Here is a 26,342-nt window from a genome sequence, read left to right as displayed (position 1 = left end):
CTCAGAAAATGACTTAAAACACAATGAAACACATTTTTATTCAATCAGAATATCTCAAAGCATATCAAGTAGGACAGGATCTTCTGGGAGCTATACCACAGCTCTTTCATGCTAACATAAACTGGACCTTGATTCCATCTTGCAAGCAGCAGAAAATGAATCCATAAACTTCAGAAACAGACCTATCTGCATCTTTACACAGTTTTCAGGATTATTTCCTAAAGTGGCCATTTCCAATGCCATTTCCACTTTTTTGGCTGATGTTTTAAGGCCAGAAATTGTAGATATGGTACATAAACAAAAAACTGGCTGGCAAATCATTCCATTACATGAATTTTAGTATTTGGCTGAACAGCTTGAAGTGCCTTTAGACACCTAAATGATGAAATCCAAACTAAGCTCATGGGTTTACAATGAAAGCAATTAAACAGGTCCTGCTTTTCCTCAAGGGATGAAAAACACTTTCCTTTTGATAGAGACACTTGCTGATACCATAAAAAAGGGGACAATGGGAAATAACTCTCTCATCCCCACTAAGAAGAAGGAACTAATGCTTCCCTCTCCTCCCGAGGAATTATGAAGCAGCTCTGAGGGAGATGGTAGTGCCCGATTTCCAGGGATTCCCTTAATCAACAAGCAGCACTATCTTTTAAAGCAGAAGGGAATACACAGTCCCTTGTGATAGACACGTGCTCTGTCAAATGTAAGTCCTACCACGATTTCTACCCAACTACTGTAGTCATAAAACTGCCTGACTCGTAGGAATTTCAAACAATCCTCAAATTCTTATCACCCAGTCTTACACTCTGACTCTGACTCCTCACTGGTCAACATGGGTTTCTTCTCTGTGACACCACATCAGTAAATTTAATTAGGAGCGATCTTTCATGTACATGGAATTGCCAAATTAATCACATTTCAGATGGACTATTTCTAGAAATATCTGAAGACTTTCTGGTGCATGCTCCCTCAGTAGCTCAATTACATGGTCTCTTTGCCCATCCCTACATGTCTGACGCACTTCCAACGTCAGGGTTTATGTGAAGTCCCTGATTCTCTCTGGGCCAACAGTTCTCATGTGGAGAGAATTCTAGGGGCTGAACCTCAGGTGGTCAGACCTGCTTTGGTTCCTAGTTTAGGAATAACCATTTGTTAGTGAGCACTGAATCACAGCATAAATTAAATTTTATATCTGTAATTCAATTCCAGGACCCTTTCTCCATCTATAAAGTGGAATAGACATGAGTTTCCATCTTGAAAAGATCATATGGGGTCATGATGTGTGGATACCAGGAGGCTGAGTCATGAGAAAGAATGTTCTGTGGTGACATCAATATTCACATTAATCTGGGCATATTATTTCAAAGGAGGGAAGTGTATTTCCCTTTGGTAGGGGTGACCATGTGGATGAAGTACCACCATTCAGAGTATAAGACACAGAGGTTCCTGAGTACTTTTACTTAATGTCATATGAGCAGTTTTGGTATTCAGTATTCTTGGAAGACACAAAGTTAATGGTGATGGCACATGTCCTTCTTGTTATGTCATTTCACCATTTCCCCACCTGAGGACATTTGTGTTCCAAGTCTCTGTGATTATAAATTATCCGCAGTGGACATTCCCCACAGCTGAGGACATCTGAATCCCAAATAATGGTCAAAAAGCAGCTTGGGTACATTCTGGTTAGTAGTAACTGGTCAAACGCGGACCCCCCACGTACCTGCCCAGAGCTCTGAGGTTATATGAGGGGCCATCGGTGCAGCCATCACCATCAGGGCACAGAGAGCATCCTCAAATTCGGGGCTGTGGAGAACAACTCTCTGAGAGGCATGCTGAGGAAGAGAAAAGAACAATGTGAGAAGACTGAGGTGGACAAAATAAGCAAGGGTGAGAAAGGTCATTAATGTATTCAAAGTCCAGAGACAGAAGCAGGTGGAAGAAACCTTCTTTACTATCCCATTTTTGCTCAGAACAAAGAACTTCTCCCATTTAATCATGATATTAAAAACAGCTATAGCACCCAGCAGCGACCACCAAGCTGACGCAGGAAGCACCCCAGGCTCTCCTGAGCCAGGGCGGTGGGGGTCCGAGGGCCTCGGCCATGGCCCCCCAACACCCACAGCAGACCAGCTGCAACCACTGAGCTGCTGCAGGAAGCGCTCTAGGCTCTCCCCAGCTGGGGCAGTGGGGCACCTCGGGCCTCAGCCATCACCCCACATGTGCAACCAGCCCAGTGATGACCACCAGGCCACAGCAGGAGAGGCCCTGGGTTCCCAAGCTGGGACTGTTGGGGATGGGGGCTTTTGCCACACCCCCCTGACATCTGCACCCAGCCTGGCAGTGACCAAGCCACCACTGGAAGCCCCCCTATCCCCCTGTGGGAATGAGTGGGGTGCCACAGGCCTCAATCCTGCCCCTCCTCCTTCCATCCCACTTCCTTCCCCTTTCCCCTCTCCCCATGCCTCCCAACTGCTCTGCAACAACAACCTAGAATGTAAAAAATAATATTAATAAAATTACATTTTCTTTAAAAAGAACAAAACCAAAAACAAAACAGCAGCAGTAGCAACACAAATACATTACTATTTCGAGTATTTACCATGCCCTTTAACTCATTTAGTTCTCACAACTACCCTTCAAGGGCATATTCTTTCCCCATCTGACAGATGAAGAAGCTAAGGATCAGAGAGGTGGGGGAATCTGCCCCAGGGCATAAGGTTAATCAAGCTCTCATCCACGCTGCTAGGTTTCCTGTGTGCTGCAGGTCCAGGTGAGAAAAGCACAGAGACCTGCTCAAAGGTTTTGGACCACTGGACCCCCAGGACAGGTCCTCTTTGCCCCCTTCAGGCGTCTCTGGGATCCCATTCTCTTAAACAGCTTTGTGAGTTCCAGTAAACAGTTTCTTCCTGAGGTGTGGCTAAGCAGTTAACTGGTCACACCCACTCAATTTACAGAGCTCCAGGGCATAGTCTCTACCCTCAAGGAGTGTACAGTCAGGTGGGGAGGAAATTCACAACGGAATCAGGATGTGACAGGATTCCGCAGGCTGCTGGTGGGAGGAGGGCAGTCAGCACAGCTCATGTGAACTGGGTGCGGAGACAGAGAACAGCCAGGAAGGGAGATGGGCCATCCTGAAGTGGCCGAAGAATGTTGCCAGAAGGACTTCGTGGAGGCTGGCAGTTCTCATGACACCCTGTGGAAGTCATGATAAAAACTAGCCTAAGGAGGTCATAATATCCTGTGACAAAAACAATTCTGGTTTAACTTTATGGCATATTTGTTAGGCTTCAAAGTGGGGGCCCACATGACGTATTCTGCTGGGTATAGAGAGGCCAAAAATGTTATACGTGGTCTCTGTTTTTAAAATGTGTATGTACACAAGTATTTAAAAAAACAGAATTAAAAGATATTATGAATCTTTCCATGAACCTTCTTAAGTACCTGTAAATGATCTTTTAAGAATCACCTAAGATCAAAAGAAGAGAACAGAACTGAGGTTACCAGAGGTTGGAAAGGGGAAAAGGGGAAGAGAGATATTGGTAAAGGGCCACGAAAAATGATTACATTTTATAATGTTGAATATACTAATTATCCTGATTTGAGCATTACATATTGCACATAGGTAATGGGTAACGATATTCAACTCTGTACCCCACAGAAATGTATAATCAACTATGTTACAAAAAAAATCGCCTAAGAGATTTGAATATAATTTCATTGTTAAGGGTATGGAGAGTCAACAAGAAAGGCTGTGGGCAGAGCTAGCTACGAGGGAGTAGCAATGTCATTTTAATTTTTTTTAATATTTGCCTTTTTTCCCTGATATAAAAAATGACAATCAGCACATAAAAATTTTGGAAATACTAAACCACTTACAACCGTACTGCCCAGAAAAAAGTCAGCGTATTTTATCTCGGTCTCCAGAAACGCAAAAATATGTGTATATATACACATAACATTTTATGATTGAGATTTTTACTATATGCACACTTTTGTATCATGTGCTTTTACTTAATGTCATGTGAGCAGTTTCTGGTATTAAGTATTCTTGGAAGACATGAAGTTAACGGTGATGGCACATGTCCTTACTGATATGCCATTTCACCATTTCCCCATCAGAGGACATTTGGGTTCCAAGTCTCTGTGATTATAAATCATCTGCAGTGGACATCTCTGGGTCAAAGGATATACCCCATCACCGGGTTACCAACGTTACACATGGAGTGCTTCCTGGCAAGGTTACACCAACCATGCCCATCTTTGATGTGTGAGAACCTGTTTCATCATCTTTGTAACAGCATGGAGAATAGTTAAGTTAAAGAATCTCTGCAAATTTGATAGGTAAAAAATACTGTCTTGTTTTTAATTTGCATTTCATGACTATCAGTGAGGCAGAATATTTTTTTCTCTACAAGTTTATTGGCTATTTCCACATCATTGTCTGTGAATTATTACCTTTTCACATCTTTTAAAAAAAATTTTTATTGAATCATAATTGATTATACATATTTTGGGGGTTCAATGTTGACATATGTTGATTGAATCAATACTACTAGTATATATATTGTTACAAATTGTATTTATTCTTTATGTCTCTGTCCAATCTCTCCCTAGTCCCCTCTCCCTCCCCCCTCCCACCACTGATAACCCTAGATTTCTTCTCTCCCTCTGAAAGAGTAATGGTTACTCTGTTGATTTGTTGCCTAGACGATCTGTCCAATGCTGAGAGGTGTGTTCAGGTACCCCAATATTATCATAGAGCAGATGCTGCTTCTGTCACTCTGGAATGGGCTTTGTAGAGAGAGACATCCTCTTCTTTTCTTTGGTCTCTGCTGGTGACTCTTGTGTCAGTGCACTCCAGTGGCTGGTGGACCATCTGCATGGTGGTTGTGATGTCTAGCCACTTTCCTGGCAGCCGTGGCTACTGTGGTGACTGTAGTGGGCCACCCACATGGAGGTGATGTTTTTGGCATGCTCCTTGGCGCTGGCGGCGTGCCTGGTTGTTGGGGGGAGGTCTGGTCCCTGGCTCAATGCCTCAGGACCCAGGTGGGACCCCAAGATGCAGGCGGTGTGCCTGGTTGTGTGTGGGGGCGGGGGTCTGTTCCCCATATCCATGCCTCAGACCCCCAATGGGTCCCGAAGTGCTGGTGGTGTGCCTGGTAGTGGGGAGGGGGGAAGGTTCTAGTCCTCAGCTCCATGCCGCAGGCCCCCCGGCGGGCCATGATGCGCCGGTGGTGTGCCTGGGCTGGAAGTAATTTCTTGTCCTTTGCTTACTTCTAAAATGAGGGAACTTCCAGTGCTTTTTTCTGGTTGAGCTAAATTGTTGCTTTGCAGCTATTTCCCTAGAGAAGGCTTTTTGTGCAGCTCAGGTTTTGATGATTGACTGTATAGGTACTTCCAGCTCTCCAGAGACTTGTGCACTGGGGTTGTGCAGAAACTCTGATCTGGGCCTAAGTTTTTTCATCAAACTGCACCCCATGCAATTCTATATTCCTGACCGGTCTCATCTGAGTGGTCCTGTGCTGACTGGGGGGTGGATTGGCTGTCATTGCTGTGTCCCACTGTTCTCCTATTGGGCCTGTCTCCCCCACCACCCGTGCTCCAAACACTTCCCGTGGGACAGGCTGTGCACCAGTCCCTTGCAATGACTCACCGTCCTCTGAGTGGCTCCTTTTTTCAGTTGTTGTGGTTTCTCACTCCTGGGTGGGTCCACAGGAACCCTATTAGAAGTGTGGCTGTCCTGGGGGCCACCAAGGCCCTCTTCTACCCTGCCACCTTCAAGCAACTCCATCCAAAGGGCACAGCTGAGGCTTTTGCCAGCTCCTGCTCCATATGCTCAGTAGCTCCAGCCTTAAAGTGGCCATGGACCAAAATGCTCCGAGCAGTTTTTTCTTTCTCTCTTTGTGGCTTCTCCCACCTTCATGAACTCCATAGGTCTCTCCTCCTCTTCCCCTGAACTCTAGCGACCCCAGCTTGGCTGTTGCTGCTTTTTTATAGTTGTAAACTGGTTGATTTGTGGGAGAGAGTGATGCTAGGGTCCATCTATTCTGTCATCTTGACTGGAAGCCTTCTTTTCACATCTTTTGACCGTTTTTTGGTTAGGTATTTTCGCATTAATATGTAAGAGTGCTTTGTATATTAAGGATAGTAACCTTCTGACATCTGTTATAAATGGTTTTCCTAGTTTTTATTTCTTTTAATATGACAAGTTTTAGTACATTGAAAAGGTCAGGTTTTATGTAGTCACATCTGTACATTTCTTCCACTGTTCTTAAAAGCTTGGAGAGGACTTCATTTTAAAAAGCATTTGTTAATAGTTTTAATGCATGTTTTTTGTTGTCTACTAGCTAACCACTTGCCTAAGCACAATTTGTTGACAAATCTTTCCCCTGGCAAGGGAAATAGTAATTAAATGTACAAGAAGATGAGTCTGCACTGAAAAGGGTGATTTTTGTCTTCATCGAGAATAATTCTGACCCATGTAAGTTAAATAAATATAAAATATAAAAATGCCAAGGAAGTATCATGATTCATTCAGGAAATCAGACAGTGGGTGCATGAAGAGGCAGAAAAGAGAGAGGTCTGAGCCTGGTCCTGGATTTGTCACTAATCAACCAGACATGTCATCTAACTTCCATGGGCCTCAATGTCCTCATCTGCAAAATATTGGGGAGAAGGGGGTTTGGGTTTTTTTTTTCTTTTATGGCTGGCCGGTACGGGGATCCAAACTCTTGACCTTAGTGTTATAACACTAACCGGCCAGCCCAGGAGAAGGGTGCTTGGACCAGGCAATCTTTAAATAAAACTCCAGCAATAAAACTAAGTTGAGACTATGGAGAAAATGATTCTTTAAGACAACAGATCCACATTGAGGAAGTGATGCTGTGTACTGCTCTCTCTCCCCACAACCTGGGACCTGACAGGCCACCTCACCACATGTCACTCTCCCTCCTCTGCTACCAGCAAATGAGGACAGACATACCACTTACCAAGAGAGCATTGCTGAGTCCCATGAGCTGAGAAATTGCAGAATTTAGTGAGAAGTCCTCTGTGAAATGTGTAGTCACCTATTGGTAAAAGTTAAATTACTCATTTTCTTCAAAATTACTTTAAGCTTTCCACAAAAGAAACTGAATCATCAGAAAAAAGTGAAATTAAATGAATGAAATCAAAGCTATTTATAGATGTATTCGCTGTCTTGAATAATCACTATGTTTCATCTGCACAAGATTTTTTAATTCAAAGTTAATGCTATTTCCAATATTCAAGCTACCCCACTTGCACCATATCTGGGACAGTGTTGCCTCCCACAGTACGTGGATAAGGAAGAAATGCTAGTTATCTGAATAGGAGGCAGGACCCATCGATGAGCAAACATCAAAACAACAGTAATCAGGAGATGGGACAAAGGATGTCACTTCTCCTTGGTTACTGACTTCAATTAACAATGAGGGTTATTAGCATATGGGATAAAGTTAGTTTTACACTTTGAAATGTAGTGTCAACATAAGAACACTAATATGATTTACCAGCTTTTTCATGTTTGTGTGCTTTTTGATTTTGACCATGGGCAAGAGTATAGAAAAATAACACATCTTTGAGATGTCAAGAGTTTCCAATTGTTGAAATAACCCAATTCTATTATCTGACAGAATAGAAGAATTTGGCAAATACAGAGAGAAAATATGTGGCATGAAAGCAATCACTCAGGCATCACTCAGATCACTAAATTCAATGCAGTGAGCTCCGTTCCTGCACACGGAGAGGGTGCAGAGGACGGAAGTAAGGCTGAAGAAGTGCAATCAATGAGACCATGATGGATCCAAGGCTCTTCAGATCACACAAACTAGAGAGGAAAAATCCTGCCACATCATCAATGTCATCAGTTACCAGAGTCCAGATAAGTGACCCTGGCTGACTTTATAAGTTTGAATCAGCACATCTTAAAAAAAGCAAAACAAAACAAAAAAACAGCCTAAGAATTTGAGGTATCAGATACCCATTAAAAAATGACTTTATTAATTAATTAATTAATTTATTTATTTATTTATTTTGTCATTTTTGTGACCGGCCGCACCGCGCTCAGCCAGTGAGTGCACCGGCCATCCTTATATAGGATCTGAACCCACGGCAGGAGCACTGCTGCGCTCCCAGCACCGCACTCTCCCGAGTGCGCCACCAGGTCGGCTCTAAAAAAATGACTTTAGATTTGTAAAAATTAACCCACAATAACTCACACAGATACTGTTCAACAGAGTAACTAAGTGAGAAAGTCTCTGCAATGCTGAGCATCAGCAAACTTGGAGCCTAACCTCTGCTCAGTTCCTCACCAGCTGTGTGACTTTTGGTAAGACATTTAACCTCTCTGGGTCTCATCTCTGTCCCTACCTATAAAATGAGGAGGCTAAAAAAGACAGTCTCTTGATGCCCCTTTTAACTCTACAATTGCGTGCCTGTTAATATGGGTGTCATCAGCATGACTGTGAGTTTGGTTCTCTGCCTAGACATCTTAAGTGTGGAAATATAGGAAGGGGCAGCTTCCTGAGATCCAGGATGGACAAATGCAAAACATCATTAGACAGCCCTTTCCTGAGAGCATCTCTTTCCATTAGAATGTTTGTACTGCTGCTCCACTTTGGTAGGATCTATTAACCAAGGCAAATAGGGCCACCAACAAGGAAAGAAGAAGACCCGTGGTGGCCCGCCCCAAGGCAGGGTGGGCTGCACAGTCCACAAGGCAAAGGCTCCCAAACAGTGTTGAGTTACAGAACTAACCAGTATCTGCTGGAGTTTCTGACCTGAGAGATGACCGAGTTCTTGTACTCCCACAGCTTCCTGGCTTCGGCTTTCTCCTTGTTACTCAGCAGCTGAGGCTGGGGAACCTTCTCAGAAGCTCTGCCCTCAATAAATCGGGTTGCCAAGGACCACAGACGTTGCTGCCATCTTAGCACCCCAGGGAGAGCGTCAGCTGAATTCAGTGCGAGTAAAGGAGAAAGAGAAAGACAGCAACATGAGAATGATCGATTTGGTTGTAACCAAGCTGAGAAAAGCACCTGTGAACTGATGAGACACTTCCCTGTGCCTGGATGGGTTCATCTGAGGGCAGGTGAAGGCTCCTCCCTGGCTTCCGGAATCTGACCAGTCAGACCAGGACTGATTCCATCAAACCTTAGGGCCCCAGATCTTCAGAGCACTGCACAGCAGTGCTACCTGGCATGCTGCCCACCATCTGTCACAGCCCATGACGAGGTGAGAAGCTTGGTTGGGATGTGATGAAGCAAGCTTGCTGTGACAAAAATGCTGTGGAGCTAACAATGTGCTTGGAGACACAGCTGACATTCATGGGCACAAGCTCCTTATCTCACGGGGACAGGTTAATACACAGTGGCAGTGGTCCATAGGTTCTCTTGCAACCGCACGGCTGTACAGTGTGACATATTTTAACACTATCACTGTGCTTGCTGAGTATGTGTGTATTACATATTTCAAACATACTCATCAAATGTAACTGTTAATCTGATCTGGTGAAGCTCAATGGCTTCACCTGGTAGCCCTGCTCACACGGCTAGTCAAATCAGGGCCAGTCCGTGTCCTTGTACTCTTTGGCACTGCTGGGCGTTCTCAAGCCTGGCTGCACAGCAGAACCTTCTGGGAGGCTCTTAGAAACAGCTTCCTGGATCCTGTCCCATGAGTTAGGAGCAGAAGCCAGAACCTGCGCCTGTATATCTGTGCTGTATAAGCCCCTAGTGATTCTGATGCAGCCAGCTCTAGGGCTGGCATCTGTGACTGCTGCTCCAGACCACACTTCCCACTAGCCACGAAATAAAAAAATAGCCATTGAAATAAACAGTGATTTCTCAAATAATATTCATACTCTGCACAAGTCTCAGGACCTTCCCATTACAATACTTGAGGCAGATCACACGAAGGAAAAATGAATGACTGCAGGACACTTTATTGCAGGACAGGCAGACACACAAGATTAATTTAGTTCAAATCATTTAGATCTGAATAACTTTGGAGAGACAAATCTCCTCTTAGAGGGGAGATGGAGGTTGTTGTGGGGTGACTCAGAGGTCACAGGTAACACCAGGACTTGGCCCCAACTGGGGTTTTCTGGATTAGTGAGGGAGGATGTCACTGTTCTAGGAAAAAAACCTCTCAGGGTGGATCAAGAGGGAACTGACCTCTTTGGACCACAGCATGGAAGCCAGTCTGTCTCCATGGAAATAGCTCTCAGAGTGTGGTCCTTGTAGAACATACGTCAGAATCACCACAGAGCTTGTTAAAAGGCAGATTCCTGGGCTCCCTCCTGTATGCTGAGTCAGCAGGGCTGGGGTGAGGACTGGGAATCTGCATTTGTGACAAGTTCCCCAAATGATTCTGAGACTCACTTGCATTTGAGGACACTGGTCTGAGAATGGTAGAGGATGCTGGACAAACTGCTACTTGCTTAATGGAACTGACTCCTAGAATTCTCTACTACTGTCTTCAGCAACGATATTTCCTTCCCCAGATTCCTTTGAGTCCAGGGCAGATCACAAAGGAAGCAGGCCAGGAAGAGGAAGGTGACTTACTCTTCACATCCCACAAGATATCCTTCTCAGGAGGGGCGGCGAAAAGGATGTAGAGCCGAATCGTGTCGATCCCATACTGCTCTACAGCCTCCTCAGGGTCCACCCCGTTGTGCTTGGACTTACTCATCTTCTCCCATGTCATCTCTAACTTCTCTTTTGTTTTTGCATGAACAGGAACAGAACCTAGATGACAAAATAACACATAGGCATGGTATGTGTGACTCTGAATTGGTTCTATAGAAACACAGTCAATAAGAAAACACTGGGGGAGCAATGAAAGGTGCCCTCTTGAAGACTTCCACTAAGCTCACTTACCATGCCTTTCTCTCCCTCCATATTATACAAAATGTTTTTGTTTTTAAATAAATAAGGCCCACCTCCCTCTCACAAACCTTTCTTTCATGAATAAATAGTACAGTTATAATGGTCTGTGCCAGCTTTTTCTATAAAATATTTCCCCATTTATAAGTAAATTATTTATACACAAAAAAAGAATAAGAAAAACTTGCATATATTGCTATTTTCTTTATGGATTCATAAAGTTGGCAGCTGACCATTCATGGTCTCGGAGCAGCCAAACACCCTGAGAGGCTGTCTCACTTGGGGACTTGGTACCCCCATTCATACTATAGTCACCAAAACATGATCTTGTACTGTCAGGGCACATGGAGCTAACTCACTGGGCTCAGGCTAAATGTGGCCGTCTGTTTGTGTTATGAGCTACCCACACCCTGTTCTTTGGAAGTGTCTTCTCACCACTGCTCTAGATGGTGCTGATAGCAGTGGCCATGTTTGAACAAGGTCACCTTATTGCCAAGCCCTAGTGGATAAGACCAGTAAGGTCACCTGACAAGGCAAAGCCTTTCTCAGGAACTGGAACTAAGAGACACAGAAACTGTTTTGATGTTGTTGGGCTCCAGAAGCCTCAGGTTCTAAGGAGATGGGGTTAGATGTGGCACTGTGTCTACCCAAGGTCCCTCTGTAAACTGATAGTGGGGGAGAGCAGAATCCAAGTCTGGCAGAGGAAGGAGAACAGGGCAGAAGAACAGAGAGAAGCTAGAAGAGGAATTAGAGGCTTGAGAAAAAGACAAGGGGAAAGGAGGGGCTGGTGACTTCCTATGTGCTGTGGGGCCTGGCTGTATTTCCCACAACTGGATTTGGGTGATGCCCCTATTATCCTTGAGGCAAACCATCTTTGGGTGGATTTCTGTTCCTTTCAGCCAAAGAATCCCTGACTCCAACAGTAACCAAACTCCCATAGAACTGACATATATACCTAAAGCCAATTTCATACTTCATGAGGTGTACATCCATGAAGTAGACAGAAACCTGCACTTGCAGATGAAAATATTTAGCAAGTCTGCAAGGGAAGGGAAAAGATGTTCACAACACTGCCTGGCCCTATGACATCACAGCAAAGGGAAACTAAGTCCTGAATGATGTTTCATCCAGGCTGTAGTGAGGCAAAGGGAACCTCTGCCCCCTGTACCCAGCCCTGGGCTGTGTCAAGCCCTTATAACACTGTTGTGCAAATTAGGAAAAAGGCATCATTCTGGACAGAGAAGTTGAGAAGTTAGACAAAGTTGCTCCCTTTTGGCAGATGTGGCCCTGAAATATAGGGTTTGGCAAGTGGCTAGATTTTAGGCTTTGCTTATCCCCTTGGCTGGGTACCTTTGTGCAGTGCACAAACCACACAGCTGTGCATGGGTAGCCTTGTCCGTAACACAGAGAACACTTTACTAACAGCTGGAATTTATGTGCCTCTGGATGTAGCTCCTTTCCTCTCTGGTCTGTGCTGAAGACACATTGCCAATTTCTCCTTCTCCAGCTTCTTTTTCTCCCAAGGATCTTGATGACCATTCCAAACCCTGATGTATTATTACTTTGAGTAGGTAATTCCACTCACTGCTTCCGCCTAAGCCCTCTCTCTAGTGGTTCGGCCTGAGAGGCTTTCTACTATTTAAAGGGTTGTTGGGCACACCTAATCTCATCCATTATGCACTCGGTTTTCTAAATTCAGTGGCCAGAGTACTGAGGGTTCCTCACAGCTGCCCCTATACATACTGCCTGCTGTGTCCCCCCGCCCCCACCGCCATTTTCTAGCATGTCATTTATTCCATTTGTATGCCAGGTGCACAGGACACATCCTCATCATGCCACCTAAAGATCTGGCAGGAGGAAACATCTTTGAAGAAGGGTGAAAATACAGAGTAGACAGAAAGGGCTTGGGAGAGCTGGGAGAAGAAGGACATGCAGGGGAACTGGGGGAGGTGTTCCACTGAGAAGTGCTAGAGGGGCTGCTCCCTTGCTCCAGGAGAAAGCAGAGTGGTGGCCCTGAGGTTCTGGAGTGTGGTGCTAGACCACCGAGGAGAAACACTGGGAGTACTCCAGTCCTGGAAGACTGTCTCTTGGGCCTGGGGGCTCTGTCTTTGAGATGGGCTGTCTAATGTGGGCTGGGACAGGAGTTGATGCATGTGTTGACACTACGTTACACACAAATGAAAACACTGTTCGAAGCTCAAGTGACACTTGAGCTGGATGGGGCTGGGGCAGAGGAGCAGCCAGCCAGTCCCAGGACCAGCCATAGAAGGCGCAGGCCCAGAGCAAGCTGAGGCTTAGAGACCACGAGGCCAATGGCTCCCTGCCCTGGATTCTCCAGCCAGCCGGGGCCTAGCGGCAGACACCTGCTTGCTCAGTAGCTCTCGGGCCTGGCCTTGGTTCTCTGCAAGGCCGGGAGAGGACCGGATGGGCCATTCTTACCTGTGAGATCTACTTCCTCTCTCTGTAGGTACTGTCCAGATGGTAGGCGGAATGTCTGCCCCTTGATAAGGCCTTGGGCCAGCAGCTTATGAAAAGGCTCTCTGAGGAAAGATAACAGGAAAAGAAAACTAGAGGTAGGGATACGAAGCATCCAGAGAATAGCAGGACCAACCTTACCTGCTGATGGGCAGAAATAACTGCCCTTCGTGAAAATGGGTCAGTTGACCAAGGCCACTTGTAAACTCAGTTTGAACAATGGCTCCTTATAAATAAGTGGCAAGAAAATTTTAGTTAAATCAGCAGGTATTAACTACCTGTCTACTTTCCACTGTGGGGAAGTGGAAAGAGCCCCAGGCCTCAGATTGGAAGGCCTGAACTCGAATCTTAGTCCTGTTTCTCAATGAATTCTATGAGTCAAAGCAAGTCACTTACTTGCTCTGCTGGTCAGTTTGCTCATCTGTAAAATGGGGGTGAGAAAAACCTGCCTCAAAGTATTGTTGGGAAGATTTAATGAAATGATTGCAGGAAAATACTTGTAAATTTTAAAGAACCACACAAATGTAAGCTATATGCTAAGCTCAGCCTAAGAAGGGTTCAAGAGGATACAGAGATTTAGTTAGATTACTTTTTTCCTTAACCTTGTATACAGCATCTGCTTACATTCTTCTTAAATTTTTTGTCATACAAGTTGTACATGAATACATCTTTTTTGTTCACATCCAAACACTACCCCTCCTTTCTAGGCCTACATTCCTCTGAGATGGCAGTTATTGTTAATAGTTTGGTGAATATCCCTGGAAAAGTCTGTAGACTTTTTTCAATACCTTTACATACATAAACATGTACACACCCATATATGGTTTTGTAGATTTAAAAAATTTAAATAAGTGGGATCACACCATATGTATTATTTACGGTATTTCCCTTATTGATATGACTGAATTTTTCCATCACAGTCCACATAGATCTACCTCTTTTTTTTTTTTTTTGCCAGCTGGCCAGTATTGGGATCTGAACCCTTGAACTTGGTGTTCTAACACCGCTCTCTAACCAACTGTGCTAACCTGCCAGCCCTATCTCATTTTTTAAACAGCTACCTAGTGTTCTACAGTATGGATGGATTATAATTTATTTATAGAGGCTGTTTTTAAAAAGTAGTCTTAGTCACACCATAATAGACTGAATAGTAAGAGATAAATTTTTTCTCTTAAGAGGACAAGTAGAGGTTGACCTTCATACTGACATTATTTTATTTAAATGTGAAATTGTTTATTCTTAAGAATCTACTTGATTCAGTTTCGAAGCATTTCAGCAAGGACTATTCTGAACTCCAAGAAGATTCATGGAGACATCTGCTGATGACATATGTATTTCATGTTGTTAGAGACAACATGCAGGAGCGTCCATGTAGGGGAGACCGGGTGACATACCTTTCAATACACAAGCCCTGTGGTGCTTCAAGGGTGGCTTTTATTTAGAAGTTCAAAAACCTGGTATCTTCAAAGAGGCCCAACAGGCAACAAACCTAAGTCCAGTGAGGAAGGTAAAAGGAGCTGGCTTTGTCAATAGGCTTCTCATTTTACACCAAGGCCGTCGAGTTTAGATGAGCCCTGATACTGAGTGAGGCTTCTGGAAAGGCTCCTGACACACACACTGTGCAGCCGCTGTCATCATAGTTATGTTGACGGTGGCAATTTAAAGTAAAGTTTCTAGTGCATTCAGGAGGACAGAGTGGAACAAAGAGATTGAGAAAGACAGGGTCAGCTAGAAGGAAAGGACTCCTGCTCATTGTATTTTAAAAACTTTTATGAGCGCATGTGTGTATATGTGCTTGCATATGTGTATTTGGTAGTAGTGGTGGTGGTGGGAGGGGGGTGTATTTTCCAAGCCAGAAAAGATTTGATATATTTAACATTCAAATGGAAATGTCACACATATTTTTGAGACCTCATTCAGTGCACGGATCCATTATTTGATGTCACAGGGCTCATGGAGCACGCTACTGTGTTAATTTGCAGGGAATTCCACATGTGTGCACAAAAGGAATCACAACATTGTCCAACCTCTAAAATATTTTTAATAAACTCTTTTGAATCGTAGAACTGCTGTCTCCCACCTCCGCCTCAAGACACTATTGGCAAAGTCACAATTGGCAGAGAATGATGTCCTTTTGTGCCACAATTCATGTCCCAGCAAGACTCCCAGGAAATGTGAGCCCTTTATATATAGAAGGATATGGAAAATGATTTAAAAATCAAATGCACTTGGATCTTATACTGCATTTTAATACAGAAGCACAATGAAGGAGAAGCAATGCTGTCTGTGCGTCCCTGTTTTTCAGGAATGCTGGCACACACACCAGGAGGAACCTTTGTGTTCAGGCCTCACAGACCCTCCCAGGACGGGTCAGGGTTTTGGTGCCACAAGTACAAGTTTATCTTTTAGATTGGGGTTTTCCTTAAATGATTTTATATGCAGCTGCCTAACACAAAAGAAACAGACTGTAACCTTGTCCCTGATGCACTTGGTGGTAGTGGGATGAATTTGCTGTTACAGCCTCAGGCTCTAGTGTCCCTGCCCCAGGTTTTGAGGTTTTCCCTCTCCTCTCTCACAGTGAGTCTGTGGTTCTGGGCACTTGTAAGAGAAATTTTTAAAAAGATGTTTTTGGGATGGAAGGAAGGAGGGAATAATCTGGATCCAAAGATAAAGACAAGTAGGTTAATTAAAATCAGCAGCATTAAGCCTCCAGAAGGGGCTGGGGAAGAAACGAGGAATCCTGTTAGCACGTCTGGCATTTCATCAGGTGGCACAACACTGCCATCTTCTGGGGATGGGCAGAATTACAACCAGAACCTGACCCTAACCCCAGCTGTTCTGCTTAAGGCTGCGTTCCTTCCTGCATATTTTTAAACTATTTTTTTAAAAAGTAAACTGTTAAAGTATTGCACACATATTGGAAAGTGTATGAGTCCTAGGGGTATAACTGGATGAATTTTCACAACATAAACACACCTGTGTAACCATCGCCCAAATCAGTGAGCAGAATGTGACCACCTCCTGCCCACCTCCAGGACTACCTCCTCACCATGGGCACCACTGGCCTGATTGCTAACACCATCGTTTAGTTTTGCCTATTTCAAAACTGCTTCTAACCATTTCCAAATGAAAGAGCTCAGGGAATGGCCACATTGGAGGCTTTCCCCAGACTAGTAAGTATGGCCTCACAAAATAGCAGTGCACCTAAACCAAGGCCTGCGGGTTCAATGAATATGTTTCAACTTCTGAAAGTTAGCAACAATGCAACTTGATAGCTGAAGCTCAGCTGGACTCTCTATCTTCTCCTGGGGTCCCAGTACAGCAGGGGTCGTCTCAGATGGATCTTCTAGAAGAGGGAAGGACTGCCTCAGGGCCCAGTGCCCTCAACTATAGCTATCCAGACATCACTGATGATAGCAGCACTTCCTGGCTCACTCAGACTGAGCCTCAGAAAGTTTCTTAGTGCCACATTATCAGAAAGCACAGTTATAATGGGAAATTTATCATTTATTTATCCAACACATATTTCTTGAGTGCCTACTATAAGCCTTAGCACTGAGCTAGGTATTGGGGATATGACAATGGGCAAAGCAATCCCTGCCCTCAGGGTGGCGTCTTTGCTATTGCTGAACCAAGCAATGCCTGACCACTCTCAGAGCTGTGAGGAAGGAAAAGAAAAAGCCTGGTCGTATTGAAGAGCACCTCCTTCCACGTCAAGTTAAATTCCTCAGCTTGCCCATAAAGGACTTCTCCCCTCCCTTTTCACTTCCTCCACTCTTTGCCCATACACGCTTCCATGTCCTCACTCACACTGTTCCCCAACTGTTATCAAAACTGTCCCTCTGTTAAAATTCTACCCTTCTCTCCAGGCTTGACTCATATGTTCCCTCCACTGGGAAGGTGTCTTGGACCCTTCTGGTTGGAATTAGTTGCTCTTTTCCTTGTTGATGTGTCCAGCGTGGTACCTGCAACGTATTTGGCAGATACTACATTTTATTGTGTATTTAGGTGAGTTGCTTACCTGTCTGTCTTCCTCCTGGGAGGAGGAGAAGGAGGAAAATCCTTGAAGACCCTTCCTCGTGCCTCGTTCATAACAGATGCTCAATAAATGTTAATTGGTTTGAACTAAATCATGCTTGTTTCAATGAATCAATAAATGAACCCACCAACAGCAGAGGTTGGGGAAAATGTGGAGGGGGAAACTGGAGGCAAGAGGTAAGAAGGATGGATGAGGGGGATCCCTCATCCACAAGGTGGATGAAGGGGCAGGCACTGCATGCTATGGTTTCCAGTTGGGGCTACGACCTTTTTGCGGGGAGGGGCGTGTTGAAAGATCCCAAACTCTGTCCACTTCTGGCTCGTAGGAAAGTCACAGGAGCAAGGGAATGAGAATGGGGAAGTGCCCTGAGTGTTCACATGGAGTTTCACGGGGGGGGGGGGGGGGGGGGTTCCCAGCTCCTGTAATCCTGCTCATTCCTCAGTGCTTCCCCTCCACTCTTCTAGGGCTCTAGGGAATGCTCCACAGGGCTTTGGAATCTGGTTCTCATTCTCTTGGCTGAAGCCAGCCACATCTACCCTCATCTGTAGTTTAGCTCTGAATGAGGAGCCATTCTTGCTTATTCATTCAACATGTGTTTGCATGACAATTGGGTATAGAGCACTCTGTAATTAATTGAAGAGCTTACAGTAGAACAGGTGGCCCAAGACATGCTCATAAACACCATCAACACAAAGAAGAGGCATAAGTGTCATATGGAGGCACAAGGTACACGGGAATGAGGAGCAAGGGGATAGCAAGCACTCTGCTGGACCAGAGATCACACCACGTTGCCAAGTTCATCATTCAGATTCACAGCCGGTGTAACCTATTTCCCATTTGTTTATTCATTCATTCATTCATTCATTCAACAGATGGTACCTGGGAGCAAACTTGTGTAAGCAGTTATTTATTATTTATCATAGTGACTGTGCACAGCAGGGGCCTTTTTTTTTTTTTTTTTTTTTTTGTTTTGTCTTTTTTGTGACTGGTAAGGGGATCGCAACCCTAGGCTTGGTGTCGTCCGCACCGCGCTCAGCCAGTGAGTGCACCGGCCATCCCTATATAGGATCCGAACCTGCGGCAGGAGCACCACTGTGCTCCCAGCGCCGCACTCTCCCTAGTGAGGGGTCGGCCCCAGCAGGGGCCTTTGTAAGAGAGAGAAAAATCTGCCACTCTTAATGACCAACAACTCCCTTCTGACTCAGGGACCAAAGGCCAGGGCATTATGCCTCTGCCTTAAGGAAGGCCCTGGATATTTCTAAGTCAGGTTTCTTCTTCAGCATTACCCCTAGAGGTAGATCATGTTTGCTTGCACTGAAGCACAGCTGCACGCAAGAGTGATGAGAAATGATGGAATCTTCACTATTTCCTCATTAGTTTGGACTCCACTAATTGAAAAATTATAATTGATTTTATTGTGCATTAAAGGCCACCTTTGTACCACTGAGGGAGGGAGGGAGGGAGGGAAGGAGGGAGGGAGGGAGGAAGGGAGGGAGGGAGGGAGGGAGGGAGGGAGGGAGGGAGGGAGGAAGGAAGGAAGGAAGGAAGGAAGGAAGGAAGGAAGGAAGGAAGGAAGGAAGGAAGGAAGGAAGGAAGGAAGGAAGGAGAAAGGTGAGAGTGAGGGAGGGAGAGGGTAAGGAGGGTTGCTAATTATTAGGATAAACAAGGAAAGTCAGAATATAGATTGATAGGCTATTTTAAGCATCCTTATAAAAATCATTGCATGGAAGTAAAGTACTAATCAAGATGTGGGTAAAAGAATCTCAGAGCCCTAACCATCTCTGTGGATGACATCTGCCTACCTCGGAAGCCCCAGAGGGCCTGCTGCCCACTCTCCTGACTTCCTTGGGTGGCTACTTACACATGTCTGAAAAGAAGAAAAAGAAGGCCGTGGACTTCTGAAAATGGTCTCTAACTCAGACTAGACTTTTCATGAAATCAGACTAAGTTAACCATACTCTTCTTCCTTGCTCTGTGCCTAGGGCCATGATGTTCATGTAATTAACCAGTGTCTAAGTATTAGCCATGGCTCATCCTTAAAATATCACCGTTTCCATTTCCTAGCAGTCAGCCAGTAGCACAGGAGGAAGCCTTATTAGTACAGTGAGACCCAAGGAAAGTTTCTCTTCCCTTCCTGCTCCAGTTCTCAATAGCCCTGTTTCTGGCGTGATCAGACAGAGGAGAAAAGCTTGCAGACAGGGGCCTGCTGAGCTCTCTGGGAGCAGCAGCCTCTGGCTGCCACCACTCTCTATTCACTGCAAACTGCAGGGAGAATCTCTGTTCAGGGAACGTAGTATCTCTCTGAGTTGCATGAAAGAGCAACAACACAAAACTGCCAAGATTCCATGTTTACAGCTATCTCCCACAAAGACAGAGAAAAGGCTTCCTTGCCTCAGTTCAGTGGAGATGAGCATGACACATTCTCCCACCGCAGTGTGCCCCTCTCTGTAGCTTTCATCCTACCCCACACCCACGAATCAAACTGGGAGGCTCAATGCATTTCCCTTCTTCAGAATATATCCTGTAAGTGGCTGGCTCATTAGCTCAGCTGGTTAGAGTGTGGTGCTGATAACACCAAGACACAGGGTTCGATCCCTGTACTGCCCAGCCGCCAAAAAAGAAAAAATAAATGACTGTTCCTTTTTCTATGATAAAATTACATAATCATTGGAAAAACTCTGGAAAAAATCAAAAGTGCATTTAAAAATAATAAAATCATCAATAAGTTCACCACCCAGAGATAACTAGTGTTAACATGTTGGCATAACTTTTTCTAGTGTTTTCTCTTGCTTTGAACATGTGTATACACGTACATGTACTCGTATATATAAAGACAGAAATAACCAAATTATATCTTCAATTTTGCATTTTACTTTTTCCAACTCTCATTACTACAGATGCATTTCTCCATGTTATTAAACATTCTTTGTAACTTAATTGTAAAGAGATGTACAAGAGTCCTCCACATAGAAGGACTCTACGCTATTTACCCTTTCTCAGCATTTTGGGGGCATTTAAGTTGTATCCAAATTTTTAACTACTTGAAATTAAACTTACATAAATAAACTTACATAAACATCTTGGTACATAAATTTGCATTTCTGATTATTTCCTTAGGATAGATTTCTAGAAATGCAGTTAGTGTGCCCCAAAATGAATATTTTTAAGGCTCACATTCTATATTGCCAAACTGCTTTTCAGAAAGGTGGTTCCAAACTACATCCTGCAGTGTATGAGTGTTGCTCCCATCCTAGCCTCTTTGCTACATGGAAAATAGCATTTCACTACTGATTAATCTGTATTTCCTTGTGTCTAAAGGAAACTCTTTGTAGTAGGATTAGGGACCATTTGTATGTTGTCGTTTGTGAATTTCCTGCTGACATTAGTTCCAGGTTAACCATTAACCTGGTATTTCAGACCACACAATTTAGGCACCTGTTGTCCTGTGCAAACCCAACCCAGAGGCCAGCTTCTTTATAAACGGTCAGGAGACCTGAAAGTTCAAACTGTAAACCTAAATGTGCAAGTAATGACAGAAATGTCCAGGACTCTTTTACAAAGCAGGAAAAATTACTAAATCCACACAAACCTTTGTGTTTATATTTGAAGAAATTTAACCAGAGATGACTGAGTTCCTAACATATGAGGCCACTGAGACCCTCTTGTGCACACACTCATTAGCACAACTGAACATGAAACAGAGGTCTTTGGACTCCCAGTCCAGAGTTCCTACTTCAGACAAGGGCGCAGAGGCTGAAAAACATAAAACTAATCTGGAAGAGCTGTAGCCTCAAATCCTTCCTGAAATGACTATGCTAATCAAAAGCAATACAGAAAAAGACTAGTAAAATTCTCGTTTATACAGATTTCAGAAATACACATGTGGTTGACAGGTCTCAATTTTTCTTCCCAGGCTAGCTTGATCAAGTTGTTTGAAGGCTTTCAAAAATTATAATTGGAGAATTTGGAATTACTCATCATAGAAACAGGATGATTATAATTTCATCTGTGGCTGGCTGATTTACCGAAACACCTCTGATAAGGAGGTAATGCTCACGGATAGTTTTCAGAGGCTGTTGCTGCCCTGATGTGACTCAGCAGGAGTAAGCTGACAGCAGTGCTGAGAAATGGTTAAGATGGCTTTCTGTACCTTCTTTAAAAAAGTCAGCCTTTTGAGTATTTAAAATAAATCTCTTTCTGGGGAAGGGAGCATGAAATAGAATCTTACCATCTTGAAAATAATTAAAAAAACAAAATAACTGCAGATCTATTTTAATTTACACCATATCTGTTCCTTAAAGATAATGGTAAAGAAAATTCCAAGTGTACCTTGAAGCTTTGCAAATTAGAAACATATTTGAATAGAAACAAAGTCATATCCAAAACTGTATTTTAAAATTATAGCAGAATGCCGCATACATTTTTTCCTCCTCGAATATAGTTTTAAACCACTGTAAATAAGTCATAAAAATAGCCAGACCCTGTCCTATACCTTAGGATTGTTGGCCATGGAAAAATTGGTTGACTGGTTACTTCTACAAACTATTATTCAGAAACTGGCAGAAATAGACCCTGCTGTGAAGAAGCCAGAAGTCACCCACATATGGTCTTTGTTTCTAGATCTACACAAGAAGGAAATATTTCCCATATTATATTTGGTCTTTAAACTTAACTTCTGTCCAATTCTCACTATTCTAAGGAGAATATTTCCTTTGAAGAACATAAACTTTTATCTATTTATATCGAGAGATTAAACTCAATTTATTTAAACAAATATTCACTAAGAATGTATAATATCCATGAGACTGTGGCAGAAACACAATTCCTGTTCTCATGATCAACAATAATCTTTATCTAGTCAGGCAAATTAGTTTCCATAGATAAAAAATGCAAAGCAGAACTGGTAAATTCTATAACCTAAAGTACAAACATTTTAACTAATTTGTTTGTCTGAGAATTAATGCTGTTAATGTGTTTAGGGTTCTTCTGTTATAGATAAGTTTATTTTTACACATGAAGGTCTCCAGGACTAATGAGAAGTAAATTATTTTAAGCATGTAATTCATAACTAAATTAGTATTCTGTACAGGAAACTGGTCTGAGGGTAGGATGAAGGGAGGTGGCTTTCCATGTGCTTCATTTTAATGAAACTGGGTTTTAGTCTGTATTACAGAAGTAATAAAAGTGCTAAAAGTAATATATTTTTTCCCTATAAAAATACATATCCTTTGATGTAGGATTCCCCAGCATTAGGACTTGACCCTACAGACATGCTCTCAAATACTTACTATGAATATAAAGAGAGTAATTAGACTTTTTTTCTTCTGCAATAGTAAATGGAAAAATCAGTGACTGCTTACATAAATTATGAGATATCCGTATGATAAAATACTATGCACAAATAAAAAAGGATAGGAGATTTGTATGTCCTGATATAGAAAGACCACCAAGCTATATAATTAAATTTAAAAAGCAAAAGGCAAATATGCAATATATAAAAAACATGTAAGATGGGTATATCAATAAAAACACAAACGTGTGGAGATAAGCAAAACCTTTTTCTGGAAGAGATCAAAAGAAATATAAGTTGAGAGAAAAGATGGAGAGTGGGGTTCAGGAAGGGAGATCTCAATGTTCACTTTCTGTGCAGTTAAAAAATTTCAATTTTATATGTGTATTACTTGTGTTTTTGTTTTTTACTGTCAATATGGATTATCTGAATAAGGACATAATGAGACATTCCCCCACTCCCTGCTCTTTTCTTCTCTGTAATTAAAAAAATATTCTAAAAAAAAAATAAATAAATAAAAAAATAAAAAATAAAAAATAAAAAAATATTCTAAAGGATATCGTATTAAACGAACAAAAAACAACACAAGGACAACTGAAAGAAAAAATTCCAGGAATTATGCTTCTGGCAGTCTGGCAAATAAGACAGGCTGAATTACTGTCCTGATGAAAAACAAATGAAAAAGCCAGATGGGATATAAAAAATTCGTACATTGCTTTAAATTTGTCACTGAGCTAGCAAACCAAACCAAACCAAAATAAAACCAAAACTAAACCAAACAACAACAAAAAACTGAGGAAGGTACAGTTTCTGAAGCCACCCTAGTGATGAACTTCTGAATGGCGTTAAGCACAAAAGATGGGATATAAAACCTGGGGCCTGATCAACCTTGGGAGTCTAGGAGAAGACCTTCAAATAAGCCAGGAACTGCCCATGTAAAGGTGAACTAGAAATAAACCTGTGGTTCAGAATAGAAAAGCAAGGAAATTTTACTATCTTTGAAGGAAAGAAAAATATCTCTCCTGAGAATTTGAAGACATAAGTAGACCCTTATATAGGCTTGGGACTAAAGTCATGCTACCTGTATAATTCTAAAAACTTCAAGCAGAAAATTTAATTTAAAGCGGTCTTGGGTTGGTAGTATCTCTAGACAAGAGGGTGAAGCTAACACAAATCATTTCTAGTACAGTGGTTCATAAACAAAGGTGCAACAAATATAAACGTACAGTTAAAAATCACACAGACGCGTGCACAACAAGGAAACAAGGCACCATGAGTGAGAACAGAAGAAACATCAAATGACTTTAGATATACAGCTGTAAAACAGATAATATAAAATGGTTAATATACTTTAGAAAATAAAGCAAGGTTTGAAATATATCAAGAAGAGACTATAACATCAAAAAAGAAGATTAAAAAACCCATCTAGAAATGAAGAATAAAATAATTGAAATAAAAAACTTAAAGGTTGGATTAATCAGCAGATTAGATACAGAGACACAATTAGAGACTGGAAGATAGGTATAAAGAAATCACTCAGAATGCAGACTGGGGAAACAAAAAAATATAGATATTGTGAAAGGACAACTAAGAAATGTGGATCGTAAACTGAGGTGGTCTAAATACATCTAATCCAAGTTACAAAAGAAGAAAATAGGGAGAACGGGATGAGGGCATGATAATACTTAAAGACAGCAACAAACAACTTTTGAGATACCATCTTAAAGATTTAAGAAGTCCAAAGTCCCAGGCAGAATAAATAAAAAGAAATCCATACCTAGGTAGAGCAGATAAATTTTAAAACACCAAAGAAAAAAAAAAAAAAAAAAAAAAAATTCCTTAAGAGCAACAGAGAAAAGATGGATCATCTAAAGAGGAACGACAAACCGACCCATTGCTCCTGCTGAATTCTAATCAGCAACAGCGAAAGATAGAAAAACGGCCCAAGAGAAAACTGTCAACTTACAATTCTATTGTAAATAAGACTATCTTTTAAAAGTGAGGTTTAAAAAAGTGAGCTTGAAATAAATATATTTTCAGACAAATAAGAAATAGATGGACCTACCTGGAAAAAAAAAAAGACATTCAGTTAAACTCCCAATAGAAACTTTTGGGGAATTTAACAAGTTGAATCTAAAATTTATATGGAAGAACAAATGTCCAATCATAGCCATGATTCTTGTGAAGAAAAGGAACAAAGTAGGATGATTTCCTTACTGGATATCAGACTTGTAAAATTAAAATAACAAAGGCAGTAAACTAGCACTGCAGAGAGCAAATATGCCAATGGACAGAATAATAATGATCCTATAAATAGACCCTGGCATATACAACGATGTGATTTGTGATGGAGAGGACACTACAGATCAGTGGGGAAAAGAGTGGACTGTTCCATGAATGGTACTGAGACACTAAAAGCAATAGCCATAAAGGAAAAGATTAAGTTTTATTACATATATCAAAAATTTCATCGCATTAAAAGAAACCATATACATAAGACAAGCCAAGAACTAGGAAAAAATACTTGCAATAAATTTAGCTGAAAAAAAGATTAGTATCCAGAATACTTAAAGAACTCCTACAAATCAACAAATGACAACCCAGAGGACATAAGGGCAAAGGACACAAACAGGAATTAAATGGAAGAGGAAACAGAGATCCATAAGCATATTAAAAACATGCTAAATTTCCAGTGTCAAATTTAACACACAAAGTGACCTGTTATATACCGACCGGTTTGGCAAAATTTAAAAAGTTGGATAATATGAAGTGTTGATAAAGATGTGGGGTGATGGGAAAGCAGTTGGTGTTCCCTAGAAGAATTGAACATGTGCATACCCTACAATTGAGTGATTCTACTCTTAGGTACACACCCTAAAGAAATGCTGACACATGTATGTCAGGAACCATATGCAAGAATGCTCATGGCAATTTTGTTCATAACTGCGCAAAACAGTCCAATAACTATTAATGATGGTATGGATATATAAACTGACATCTGTACCAGAAATTCTATTCCATATAATGGAATACCACATAACAGGGGAACAGGAATGAAATATAACTTCATATACTAACACTGCTCAATCTCAAAAGATCTTGATTGAGGAAAGCAAGACAGAATACATGAAATATGATTCTATTTACATAAAGTTCAGGAAAACATAACAATATATATTGTTTTAAAATATATACAGAAGTGATAAATTTATAAAGAAAAGCAAGAAAATGAGTAATTCAAAATGAAGGACAGGTGTTAGCTGGAGGAGCGGTGGAGAGTGTAGGAAGAGAGGTGATATGATTGGAGAGGGGCACCCTCGGTATTCTAGGTGCCTGTAATATTCTATTTTTTATACTGAGTGGGGCACGTACTCTCATTTTATTCTTTAAATTGTACAATACATTAAATACATCTTTTATATATATATTTCATGGGGAAAAGCACACACATATTTTTCTGAACATTATGAGGAACAGATTACAGGCCAACAGGAAAAGAATTTGTCAATGGATTTACAATACGATTCTCCATCTTCTAATCCATTATCCACATTTATCAGAGTGATATATATCAAGGCAGGATTCAGGCAAGCTTAGAAACAGAAATTACATAGAGGGACCAGATGATATGCATAACCTC

At 42.1% G+C, this 26,342-nt stretch overlaps 1 protein-coding gene across 1 annotated transcript in view; it reads right to left on the bottom strand.

Moving 5' to 3' along the window:
* LARS2 (leucyl-tRNA synthetase 2, mitochondrial) overlaps positions 1-26,342 on the bottom strand; it is a 172,685-nt gene that overhangs the window by 20,205 nt on the left and 126,138 nt on the right. The window contains exons 15-19 of the mRNA XM_063113936.1: positions 13,338-13,438; positions 10,578-10,760; positions 8,799-8,968; positions 6,990-7,067; positions 1,721-1,832 (exon numbers count right to left, since the gene is read on the bottom strand). Of these exons, the coding sequence (XP_062970006.1) occupies positions 1,721-1,832; positions 6,990-7,067; positions 8,799-8,968; positions 10,578-10,760; positions 13,338-13,438 (644 nt within the window). The remainder of the gene's footprint in view (positions 1-1,720; positions 1,833-6,989; positions 7,068-8,798; positions 8,969-10,577; positions 10,761-13,337; positions 13,439-26,342) is intronic.

Source organism: Cynocephalus volans, chromosome 11 (genome assembly GCF_027409185.1).
Source record: "Cynocephalus volans isolate mCynVol1 chromosome 11, mCynVol1.pri, whole genome shotgun sequence".
Lineage (NCBI taxonomy): Eukaryota > Metazoa > Chordata > Mammalia > Dermoptera > Cynocephalidae > Cynocephalus > Cynocephalus volans.
The sequence above is the reverse complement of the archived record's forward strand: the minus strand, read 5'-3'. Positions and strand labels throughout refer to the sequence as shown.